The sequence below is a fragment of the Temnothorax longispinosus genome, chromosome 1, assembly GCF_030848805.1.
Source record: "Temnothorax longispinosus isolate EJ_2023e chromosome 1, Tlon_JGU_v1, whole genome shotgun sequence".
Classification (NCBI taxonomy): Eukaryota; Metazoa; Arthropoda; class Insecta; order Hymenoptera; family Formicidae; genus Temnothorax; species Temnothorax longispinosus.
Window position 1 is genome coordinate 18073324 of NC_092358.1, and position 13269 is coordinate 18086592.

A 13269-nucleotide genomic window follows, 5' to 3' on the forward strand; every position below is an offset into this window, starting at 1 on the left:
TATTTCAAATATTTTCAGTAATAAAAACTAGACTTATGATGTATGTCCATGAGACGTCCAGAGTGTGCTATCTGGGTAAGTATGCATGCGTGCACTAAAAAAAAATAATACCGTTCAAATCTCCTAATATTCCCTTGTCTATTCCAATTTCCCTTTCCTTTCCATTCCCCTCCCGCCGATGTGGCCATCACCTTGTCGCGGTAGCGGGGCTTGATTGTGCGTCACGCCCCTTTGACGCACCGACCAAAAACGGCCACGCTTTACAATTTTTTCTTAATTTTTCTAAAACTAATTTTACATATATATATATAGTATATATGCATACAGAAACTGTTGGAAATACGTAAAATTATCGGTAATATCGTGAGATGGCTACAGCCATCTATTGCATTAATAATATACTCTCGCGGTTCCATGAATGAATACTAGATAGCAGGTCGTTTCCACTTAGTAACTATTGCAAGCGGACGCGCGAGAAACGCGGCGCGCGGCGCACTGAGTTCAGCTCACGCTAGCATCACGTGACAAGAAGGCGAGTGGAGAGGATGCGCAAACAGCGCAAGCACGAACGTGCAGAGAGACGATCCCGGCCATTCTCCTACATTCGATCGAAAGTGAAACAGTTCGAGTCACGTACTGGGCATTCTGCCACGATAATACTTTATCGGGAACACGTTCGAATTCAGTTGAAAACTTATCGCTTGTGTCGTATTAATTACTCGTTTTGAATTCATTGCCTCTGTCGTCTCTCTTGTCGTATTTATCGCTCGTGTAGTAATAATAGCTCATGTTGTAATATATTCCGTTGCCGTGAGTTTATACACAAGTTTCGCAATACTCAGGCAATATTCGAATCACGAATAATATTATCGAATAAGTCAAAGGAAGAGAGGAAAACGACGTATATCCGTTGCTCAGCCGAGCCCTTACTTGACGGTGAGCATTCGTGCGAAGTTGGAGATCAAGAGCGGCCATAATTGATTTCGTTCCTCTCATGCAACGAGATGTAATAACCGCCATTATCCTTATTATCTGGCTCGCATACAGCGAATGAGGGTGCAAACTCATGCAGCGGAACGGCGTACGCAGAAAATCGCGGAACGAGAGCCTTGACCAATCACAAGTGTTCCGTGATTTTCAGCGATTTTCCGTGGTTTTTAGTGGACAGTTCTTCGCGGAACTGCGCAATCCGTCATCCGTGTATATCCGTGTAATCAACATGAACAAGAAAATATCTCAAATAGTAAGAAATATTATCATTATTATAAATTGTAATTATAATCAGTTAAGAGAATTAATTGCAGTTTTTTAATTTTAATCCTCTTTGGAAATAAAATTACTTTTTATAAGATTTTAATTAGGTTATGTTACCTTTTTAATATTTAATGTTTACATAATTTATATATTAATATTTATATAATCCTTTTTTTGTTGTATTTTGTCTTATTGAAGGTTTCTCCCTTTTCTTTATATTATTAATTTCAGAACAGAAAATGCGGGTATTGCGGTTGGATCCTGCCGATCAATGCAGACCCATTGAAGCATACCTCACGGAGGCGAGTCTTAAATCTACCGCCGGCGGATGGGAGCAGTGACAAGGGGCGCCCTAGTAGGGCGCGACGGTCGCCTAGGAGGATCGGTAGCGTGCCAGGGCGCAGCACATGATAGGGCTAGGGACACCGGCGCGCGCGCGCGGGGGGGGCTCAGCGTGGTCCCGCCGGGCCGAAGGAACGCCACTGTCGTGCGAGCCGCCATCCCGGCAACATCCATCCCTGCGAGCCGAACGACGAGCTGCCAGAACCAGGAGAATTTGTAAGGCCACTGCTCAGTCTCCCCGAGATCGCGGTAATACCAAGGCCCTCCCGGGAGTCGCGTTGTGCCGCGGGAATACATGGAATCAGCTGTAATTGAATAATACCGAGTGCCATACCGCGGGAGGGCCCGTGCGACAAAGTGATCGCGAGTGCCCGTCTCGGGGATGCGAACGTACGGCCGCCGACAGTCAGCGTGATTGTAACTTCGTGGCGTGTGATTTCGTTTCGTGTAATTTCGTTGCGTGTAATTGTTGTGGGTAATTTCGTTGCGTGTAATTTCGTTGCGGGCAATTTCGTCGCGTGTAATTTCGTAAGCGTCGTTGGCTTAACCGTGCCGTAGTTTTGGGAGGTGGCTCTTGCGCGTATGAGAGTCTCGTAGTTGTCGTTGCCGGTTAAGTTCGTGCCATTTGTAATTGGATATCCGTGCGTTTCATCGAGATTAATGGCCCACGATTGTGTCGCGTTTGCGGGTGAGGCCATTCGTGCGTCCCGGGGAGAGTGAAGATCCCCAGCGTCGTCGCGGTAGATCGTAAGGAAATTTAGAAGTAGACGTTTCGAGTATTTCGCGTTTGACCGTCCGGGTAGAATTCGCTGCAACTTATGTCGGGGAATACTCTTGTACGAATTCGATCGGGATTGCCGTGCAGTTCAGCGACGGAATGAGTATCGCGCTCGTGGGGTGACACGTGGCGCGTACTCGAATTCTGCTTGTTCGCCGTGGAACACGTTTACCTTCCACTTGTTATCTGCAGTACAATGAAATATAATTTTATGTTCTTTGTGACTCGAGTGTGATGATTGCGCTACGCTCCCTCTCCTATTCCAACCGCGATTAATCAAAGAAGCCCACGCCTGAGAATACTGCGATCTCGTGTATCGTGGTGCGAGGAATCGCACCTAGCGCCCAACATTACATCATAAAAATACTCAGTCGAGCTACCATCTGGGTTTCGGAGAGAAATATCGCGAACTATAAAGAGATCTATAGTGAAGAAAGCGACGGCGCGCTCCTCCACGGCCGGCGAGACCGTGAGGACATTGTCGTCGTCGTCACAATATATATGTATATATATTCATATGTATGTATATATATTCATTGAATAATATAATCTTTTCTAATATCTGCAATACCATACAGGAACCATGAACGTTGATAGTGTCAAAAAACGATGGAAGTATTTGAAGGATTGTTACATGAAAGACAAAAAGAAAAGAAATGAATATGTTGCAAGTGGGTCCGCATCTACCTCAAAACGTAAAAGCACATTTAAATTCAGTGAAGCAATGAGCTTTCTGAGTGACAGCATGGAACCAAGGCCGTAAGTACCAATTATTCTACTATTTCCTGCCACAAATTTAGTATCATGCCCACTCCAAAGGCCCACAAAACATTTCCATTTTGTCCCATTTACCTATCACCGTGCTAATTACTTTTTATTAAGCGACTAAACAAAATCAAAACATTTTGTGTGTCTCTAGAGTGGTCATGACTTTAAACTTTTGTAAACATGTTTTATGCATTAAAAAAATTTTCTGCATGTATTGCACGTATATGTACAAGTTATAACGCATATTGTATAATATTATTTTATTAATTTTATTAATTTTATTATTAGGACATCAAGTACTTTATCAAGTACAAATGAAGGCGGACCACCTACTCCTCCTAGTCCCATAGAGCCTGTTTCATCAGCGCCATTGCATGTCAGCACGGTCAGCACCCACAATGCGTCAGCATCACCTGCTTCCAATTTTAGCAACAAGACGAATGAAAATTCTTCAAAACGTATGTGTAATTATGTAAATTTATATTAAATTTTTATCAATGAATACAAAATCACAATAAATACACCTTTTATTTTTAAAAACTTAGTTTTTTGCTTTGAATTAAAACCTTTGCTTTCCGTTTTTTTTTCAACATCCTTAAATTTAAAATTATATACTATAATAGTATTTTTCACATCTTTGCAGGAAAGAAATCAGATTCTACAAAAAATGAAAAAGATCCTTTGGAAGAGGCTTTCATTGCTGCAGTTATCAAGGAACCTGAAGGAAAGGATTCTGTGCATCACTTCGTTATGAGATTGGCTGAAGGTCTTCGAAAACTTCCGCCCAGAGAGCGTGCCAAATTAGAAATTGAATTTTTAACAAAAATTATGGAAGTTGAAGACAGATTAGGATTAAATCAATAAGTCTTATTTTATTAATATGATTTGCAATAATATGAATAAGTCTTACTTTATTATAATATCTTATTTTAATATTTGAACGGTCTTCATATCATATAATAGTTTTTTTATATTATAATAACACGATTTAATGTTTAAGCTCATGTGATTTACAATATAATTTTATATATAGAAAAGTTCATGCTTTTGAATTTATTTTTCCTCGATTTTCCGAGAATATGTACATACAACGCGCGGCAGATAGACACATTAGAAAAGCAGCCTCATTTTGGGTTCATTGTCTTAAAAATTGGCTTAAAAATCGTTACGTAAAGCTTTATTCCACTGCCATTCTACTGCCCCGGAGTTCATAAAATAATCAGCATAACTATTTCGCACTTCTGCAGCATATCGACTACACGCATTCGTGTTGGGCACATCAATATCTGTAAATGCGCTTCCTTGACTTAACGCTATACTATCTTCTATGCTGTTCCTGGAGTATATTCTTTCCGATGCAGGTGCAAGTAACTCATTTTGTATCATAAAATTATGCAAAGCAGTTGTTGCTTGAACAATTTTCACAGCTGTGGACAAAGAAGCACTGATTGGCTTCCGATAAATTCTCCACCGAGATACGAGCAGTCCAAACGCGCTTTCAACGACACGTCGAGCTCTGCTTAAACGATAATTAAACACCTTCTTTCTAAAATTAAGATTCTTGCTCCGAGAAAATGGTCGCATCATATATGGCGTTAATGCGAACGCTTCATCTGCAACCAACACGTATGGAAGCTTTGGTCCACTTACCCCTACTTCGGTTGGTTCTGGAAGATCCATTTGTTATTGTTGAAATGGGTACCAAAATCGCTGTTTCGAAAAACGCCTCCATCGCTTCGACGTCCTTCAGCGCCAATATTTAACATTAAAAAACAGTAATTGGCATCGCTAATTGCCATTAAATTGATGCTGTGTCTCCCTTTGTAATTATAAAACGTTGATCCACTATTAGGTGGAGCCTGCAATAATACAATTAATGTTTAATATTTTTAACAACCAATAATACTGGAATAATAATAATAATAATAACAATAAATAACTTACATCAATGTCTACATGTTTACCATCTACTGCCCCAATACAGTGTGGATAATTCCACTGTAAGATTAACGTTACGCCGTGCTTGAATAAGACTGTATGGTGTGATTGGTCGCTTGAGATACTGGTATGCGCTGTAGCGCTCTGCGCAGGAAGAATCGCCGAGATTGGCGGAGAGCGAGAAGGATCAGTTAGTCGATGCTTGACGCTGGATCGAGTAGGCGTCTTTGTGCATCTCTCGTGTAATAAAGTTACCTTTTCCATAATTATACCTGAATATCGTCTTTCACCTGCCTACATCCATTTCCTGACATCTCCCCGTGAAATAACTCGCGGTCGGTGCCGTATGAACCAACGGTGCGTTAACAAAACAGAACTATTTACACCACAGAGTCTCAAATTCTGCAGCTACTTTACGCCAGTTGTCTGCTGTTGGGTGTAAAAATACTTTTTCTTGTAATTCTTCCCAAATGACCTGGCATGTTTTGGAAATAATTGTCGAAACCGTATTGTTCCCTACACGGAACGCATATGACACAGATGCCATGCTGTCGCCGCTGGCTAAATAACGTAGCGTTATTTCTAACCGAGTACGTGGTGAGATTGGGTCTCGAATTACGTACTGTTTTGTTATTCTTGGCCCAACAAGTTGTAGAAGTTTTTCAAATAAAACTGGTGAGATCCGTAAGTAATTAAAATACTTTGGATCATTTAAATGTATCATTTCTGGGATCAGATTATCGCTTGCACCTTGAAGAAATCGTCTTTTGGGCATGAAAATGGGACGAACCCATATTCTTTTTTCCTGTTTCTTATTTTCGTTCTCTCTTTTCACCATTCTTTTATACAGCAAATATAAGGCGAGCAACTTCTTTTGTATATCTTCCTGATGTACTGGCGATTCTCTATATTTTTTTAATAGCATGCACATGCACAACAATGCGAATGTTGGTTTTATTTTACTTCTGCCAACGCTGGCACTTTACATAAACTGAAATATATATAAAATATTGTAAGCATTATATTTTTAATATTATATTATAAATTAACACATACTAATTATTATCATTTTCTCTATTACCTGGCAGTTATTATTATTATTTTTTTTCAATTTGCCCAAGACAATTAATAATTTCACAACCGTACTTTACCGTACCGTAATCTAAACAGTATTGGTTAGGTTAGCGGTGCCACATTTGCAATATCCGTTATGCGAAATCATCGCCCGAGGGACCCATGGAGCGGAATGAGCAAAGCGTAACGACTAGTATATCTCAGTAATTACTTCTTAACCATTCTATTTACAAATAATAATAATTATTATGTTTATAAATGTTACATTTAATGGGTTTCCTATTAGAAATATTTAACTTAATGCTTAAAATATTAAAATAAAGTTTGAACAAATTTCAAATGGAGACTCATGATTGGTCGCACGCAATCCGTGCTGCTCTCGATACGCTTCATGAGTACCTCGGGACCGTGAATCTGCGTAACAAAAACAGCGGAACGCTTGTGATTGGTCAAGGCTCTCGTTCCGCGATTTTCTGCGTACATACGCCGTTCCGCTGCATGAGTTTGCACCCTGAGTTTCCCACTTTCTGTGGATGATTTTCCGCGTAAATAAATAGCGGATTATCTATAAAGAATTAGTGGATGCTGCAGATTCCACGATAAGGTAACATTTGAATTTATTATCTCGAATATTCGGTTCTTTCGTCAGATATCTCCCTGATGAAAATGATACTTTACAAGTGCACACGTGCTAATTCAAATATTCGGTTACAAGAAATAACGTTATTTTAGTATGTTTGTCCTCAAAGAAGGACTTTCATTATTTATTCTGATCAATAAGAGAAAGAGATAAATTCTTATCTCGGAACGTAAATTCAGTGGAATTCCAATTAATATTTCTGATTGATGCGTATAGAAGGATTAGATTCATCGTAAATTAATCTTCCTTTGGAATCATTGTGTTTTCTTTTGTATTAAAGACTCATACTTCGTTCACTTTATAAAAATTTCTTGTACATACTGTATATAACGAACTTTATATTAATCTGATACATTATTATTGTCTAAGATAATGCGTTAACTACTCGATCTTTTCTAAAATAATCTTATAAATGATTAATAACTTATGTTTATATGAACAGTGCACACTCGTTGATTGTATAACAAGTTATTTTATTTGCGATATTATTGCTGTGTTTTTCCGTATTTCTTGCGAATAATTATATGTGTTTTATGAGAAATATATTTACTGCTTTCAGTAACGTATATATGGAATACTTTCGTCTATTTATTTATGGAATAAGTTTCTCATTCAAACCAAAGAACAGAGATTTAGTGCAGACAATTTCTAAAGAACAGATATTTGTGTTCAGATGATTTCTAACATTATTTATTAGAATTTTTTCATGATTCTTTAATTGGCAATAATTCTTGCGTTGATATCTGATGTTCAAAGAAAGATTCAATGTCCATTATTCCATATTCGTTGTTCGGCGCTCGCCTGTACATAGTAGTTTAGGTTCCGTAGTATTAAGTGTACATAGTTGAAATTCGATTCCGTATCATAAAGTTGTAGTAGGGGAGACCGGGGCTAGACCGTCTGGATTTTTTCGGTGCCGATTTTTAATAACAAAATAAATAATTTAAGTTAAATATTGTATACCACTGTAAAGAGTGAACCTTTAGCTACAAAATTTATATAGCAAATTTTTGTCTACGTCGTTTTGTTTAACCGGTATAGAGCAAAAACGACAACGGTGCAAAAATTGAAATCTCAAAAATGCCGGAGCTAAACCGTCTACCCCCCGGGGTTAAACCGTCACACTACATTTTCAATACATATACGTACATCTAATCCTGAAAAATGATAGGATACATTTTAATAATTGTTTTTGAAAAGAAAAATATAAAAATTTATTTGAAACTATTATGCGAAACATTATTAAAGATTATAATTGTTTTACCTATTCCATAAAACAATTAAGGCACGTGAATACAGATCCTGACGAGCGCACAACGACGATGACGACGGCCACGACCACCACCACCACCACCACGACGACGCCGACGATGACGGCAACGACGATGACGACGACGACAACGACGACGACGACGACGGCCACGACCACCACCACCACCACCACCACCACGATAACGACCACCACCACCACCGACACCACCACCACTACACTGACACTGACACAACGACCAACAACGACGATCTACCGCGGCCGGGACGATCTACCACGCGCGCGGCATGTCAACTCTCGCGCGGAAATCGCGGAATCTCAGAGCCGTGCCTCGCCGTATCTCGCCGACGTGCCGTGAGCGCGAGCGATCTCGAAAACAACGGTCCGTCATCTTTTCGGTCGGCCAAAACACCCGTTTTGCGACGATACGTGCGTACCATTTCCCTCCTATACAAACTAATGCACTTGCAAGGGAAGACAGAATCACGCTCGAGGGAAACCTAACCTGAAATCGCCGTGAGCTGAAGTCGTGCGCCCGGCGCGCCACAGTGACGAAACAGACGGATTAGTCCCGGGTACTTACAGACGGATTAGCCCCAAACACAAGTTTCAGGTTTGATCGCCCACGAAATATTAGACATCAACGAAAATGAAAAAACTACACTAGATTCGTGTTCAGCATGCATTACTCTTTATAATCATGTACCTCGAGATTTGGAGAGCAAATATTATTGCAGATATTATAAAATTTCCACGCACAGAAAATTTCACTTTCACCTTCCGAAAACACGTTTGCTCTCGTAAAAATCATAACACGGCAGGTAACCTGCCGAAACTCCGTTGGTTACATGGGTACCATAAGCAGCGTTTACAATGTTAATAGCGAGTTCGCACAATATACAGGTTCCGAGATATTTGATTAGACGTATTTACCCCGTAGACGTTTTAGCCCCGGTCTCCCCTATTAAGTTACATATTGATCCTTAATCGCGTCAATCGCACTCATAATCAAGCAGGTCCTACGGCGAGTAGGACCACCAATACGATCGATATCGAGTTGGATGACTCGTGCGAAACGTTGGCGGATCGCGGTAACTACTCGCGCGACTCACCCGACTCGTGCTGCCCGCCTGCAAGTGGCCCGCCTAATTACTGGACTTGTTACTCGTTTGCGCCGTACTTCGCAGGTGCGCGAGCCGAGGAGTACCGGAGCAGACATTCACATTTCGGCCGTGAAGAGGTGAACTTGTCACCACATTTTTTCGGAGCACGACTCGTCTCCAGATCGTGCCTTTGCTTGCGTGTTCCGTGATTGTACCGCTTGCCTGTATATCTTGTGCCCTGCCTGCCTTCCTACTACTACTCGCTTCTATCGTGCCTTGCCTGCGTGCTTGCTTACTCGCCTCCGCGCCTGTACCGGAGAACGTGCCAGAAGGAAGGACGAGAGAGATAGAGACAAGAGAACACCATCCACGAGGGGCAACGGGCAACGATACGGTGAATCGCGTGCCTTGCATCGCTTTGCTTGTTACCTCGTTTGAATTCGTGAGGGAACGGTCTCTCTGGTCCTTCGATTATTTTCTAGACCGATCGCAAATCCGGGGCGACTGACACCCCCCCCCCCCGAGCATTCGTTAATTTAACATGTATTAATTTTGCGTATTTATTTTGTATTATTTCAATTGTTTACATATAACTGATGTGTTTATTCGAAGATAATCCCTAATAGAAATTATATACAAAGAAGAGATCACCTATTTCATTTTTCAATGGTTAACCGATTCGATACCTTTAATATTCTTTCACACTGAATTTTTTGGATTGTTTCATGGAAATATTTTGTAAATGGATCTCAACTTTATTTATTTCTACAAATAAGAGTTTGTTACATGAAGGGAATATCTTCTTTATAATTTGATGTATAGAAATCATAATTTCGACCTTTTACTTATGTTTCGTAACTGAATTATACACTTGATTATTTTGTGGAATTATTAAATAAACTATTCTCTTTATAATTTGGATATCGTTTCTCCTTCTCCACCATCCTGGCTCACGCAACATACGGGGCGTGTACAGAAATCAATATGAGACTGCCAAAAGACCTAGGCTTGGATCGCATGGCTTTGTTACTAAATTGATTGTTTATCGTTACGGTCCTATTTATCTTATTATTATTTATTTACGTCGCCTGAGAAAGACGTTTCAAACTATTATTAACCGGTTATTGCGATGAATATTACCACATGCCTCGGTGGTCTAATTGGTACAACGCCCTACACGGAATGAGGGAGGTTCCAGGTTCGAACCCTGGCTGAGGTTGTAACCGAACGATACATAATCGGGCTACGAGACACGCTATTTTGTCCTCTAAGTCATCGGTCGCTACTCGGTTTAGCCTATTTCCACCGAGAAGGTAAGTATTTATTACAAGATGGTTAATCAATTTGTTTAAACATTCCCCTTTTTAGGTTCCCGCCACGGGTGCCTCACCGCCGTCTCCCAACCTCGGATCCCAGACGTTTCTCGCTGACCAAGATCAACCAGGGACCACGATGGATGACCACCGCTTGATCAGGTAAGAATGACTATCACGTGTCACCGTAATTAATTAATCCTTCTTTATTTTTAGATTCTCGCCACGGATGCTGGATCTCCAGCGCCTACTCTCGGATCACCGATATCTATCATCAGCCTAAGTCAACGTGGGACCAAGATGGCTTACCACCGCTTGATCGAGTAAGTTACAGTATCAATGTTTAATTAACTTAATCAATTCTTCTTATTTTCAGGTTCGCTCTACGGGTGCCTCATCTGTGTCGCCGACCCATGGAACACCGCTGCTGCACGCCGACCGGGATCAACGCGTACACAAGATGGCCGACCACCGCTTTCACAGGGTAAGTATAAGCAACGTGGTAAATTAACTTAATTAATCTTGCTTCTTTTCAGGTTTTCGCCACAGGGGCCTCATCTGCATCTCCCACTGTTGAAGCACTGATGATAATCTCCGACCCGGATCGACGCCTTCGCAAGATGGCTGACCTCCGCTTGATCAGGTAAGTAGAAGGTAAGTAATCGATAACTTCGTTGATATTTTCACAAATGATTGTTCTATTTATTCATAACTATCGTTTCACAAAGATGGTTGTTCACAAATTTTTGTCCCGCGCAAGATGACGGTCGCACGTCTTGCAAAGTGCGAAGTTTCCGTTTTCGGTACACTATGACCGTTCGTCTTTCGTATCGACGACTTGTAACGCGTTGTGCGGGCGTTCCCGTTTGTTCCGGATGCTGTGATAATCGAATTTCGTAATTCGGAACGTAATCGCGATAATTACTGCGACACGCCGAGATATACACGCGAGACGGGTGTTACTTATACGAGCGCCCACGAGAGACTGCCTCGAGAAATATTCCTCTCTGTGGCTCCCTACCTTTGATATTTTACCCCACCATGGGGTCACGGCCGCTTTCTCTTCGCGGTACTTTTCCACGCTACGCAGTTACAATAAGTGTTTACAACTTCTGGCCGTGCCAGATGTTCCCGGCGGAAATTTTTACTCGCAGTACCTTATTTGCGACGCACTTAAGCTGCTCCCGGATAGTGGTTTTCCAGCACTCTCAATTTTCGACTTTTAACGGCGCCGACCCGTGCGCACGTTCTCTCCTACGTCCCTATAGAGGATTCCGGACTTTTCGAAGAAGACGTCCAGGTCGTTTTCGCGATACCTGCCGTTGACGGCGACCCCCAGTGCTCGCTTCCATGGTCCCTACCAACGATATTCCGGGCTTAGTTCTCGTAGCCAACTTCCGGGTATCGACTTCGCGGACCGTCCCCGTAACTCGCGTCCGGGTGATCGAATTTCGACGGTGACCTGTTCCTCGGGTGTACCAGGTCTCGCTCTCGAGGCACCGCACAGTGGCCCAATTCCAGAAAAACGCGGACAAAAATGAAAAAAGTGAAGTTCGGAATTTTGACCTTAGTACCCCGTAATCCCATATAGGGGACACCACTGCACCTCGGTGTGTAGGGAGCAGCATATCTGTCTCCCTTCCGATTGGTCAGCCCCCTCTCCTGCGCTAGCAAGAGCGGTTGAGAGTTACGAGGTTGGCAGAACTGAGTTACGACGACGGTTAGATTTGTACTGACTCTCGTGGCTGTTGCGTGGTCTGCAATAAAGTATTATTTTATCAGCAGTAATCGAGTGTGTAATTATTCCTCGATACCTCTCGTCAAGACGTCGGTAGTAGGCCGACACCCGGAGGGATAACCAACCTCCTGCGGTACCAAATACCTACATGGGTGACCCCGACTAAAAAACACGCAACGGTTCTTGCACAAATTGCTACCGGAAGCCCGAGTCAGAGATAAATCCTCGTGTGGACCAGACTTCCCCGAGGAACGGACGCAGAAGTAGCGGATTGAATTACCCGCAGCTGCAAGGTACATCCCTGCGTTCGCGTCCCTGGCTGTTATTTGCCCACGCTACGGCCAGCCAGCCTTGCCGCGCCGAAACATTATTCGGGCGGCCATCTTTTTTTGCCGCGCTTTCTGCACGAGGCACGAGGCGGGCACGTGAGACCCTACCGGCGCCCGGGTGGCCACAGCGGTTCTGCCATCTTGTTACCACGACCATCCCCTGGTGTGCGACCGGCCCTTCTCCACCCCCGCCGTTACCGCCTTCTCCTGGTGTGTGACCGGCCTTTCTCTGCCGATGCCACGGATCGACAACGTCGCTATCGCCTCATCGCTGTGATTGCGTAAAGCCAACGACACCGGCGCCTTGGATTCCGTCGTTGTTGAGACATTTAATGCGTGAAGCCAACGTCTCCGGCGCCTTGGGTCCCATCGTCACCGGGGCTTTGGATTCTACCCACCATTTACCCGGCTACAATAATGTAAAAGTAAGCTAGTAATCCGCCGCGCTCCGTCATTTATATTGTACAACGCCCGTGTCGTATAACGCGCGTGTCATTTACCGCTCTTGGTCGCTAATATCTTACAGCAAATTTTAAACAATGTCGAACGCAGCTCTTACAGCCGCCCAAGCCCGCGCGGAAGAAGCGGAAAACCAGCTCGCGCAATCACAAGCCCAGCTCGCACAATTACAAACCCAGTTCACGCAATTACAAGACCAGTTTGCGCAAATGCGTACCCAGTGGAGTGATCAGGGCCTTGATACAGTTAATTCAAACGCGATT

The 13269-nt window shown here is 42.6% G+C and overlaps 1 protein-coding gene and 1 pseudogene across 3 annotated transcripts; one reads left to right on the forward strand and one right to left on the reverse strand.

The window, feature by feature from the left end:
• Positions 1 to 545: 545 nt before the first annotated feature.
• Positions 546 to 4152, forward strand: LOC139813557 (uncharacterized). 3 transcript variants are annotated; one of them, XM_071779138.1, is made up of 6 exons: positions 547 to 1243; positions 1486 to 1812; positions 2605 to 2877; positions 2953 to 3133; positions 3431 to 3600; positions 3786 to 4152. In XM_071779138.1, the coding sequence occupies exons 4-6, from the start codon at positions 2958 to 2960 to the stop codon at positions 4004 to 4006; spliced, it is 567 nt and encodes a 188-aa protein (XP_071635239.1). In that variant the 5' UTR covers positions 547 to 1243; positions 1486 to 1812; positions 2605 to 2877; positions 2953 to 2957; the 3' UTR covers positions 4007 to 4152. The 3 variants fall into 3 exon arrangements, with proteins under 3 accessions (XP_071635247.1, XP_071635239.1, XP_071635231.1); XM_071779130.1 differs by having other exon boundaries at positions 547 to 936; positions 1048 to 1243; positions 1486 to 2877; XM_071779146.1 differs by lacking the exon at positions 2605 to 2877 and having other exon boundaries at positions 546 to 1243.
• A 131-nt stretch (positions 4153 to 4283) lies between these two features.
• LOC139813059 (uncharacterized) lies at positions 4284 to 5394 on the reverse strand (annotated as a pseudogene).
• Between the last annotated feature and the right edge of the window lie 7875 nt (positions 5395 to 13269).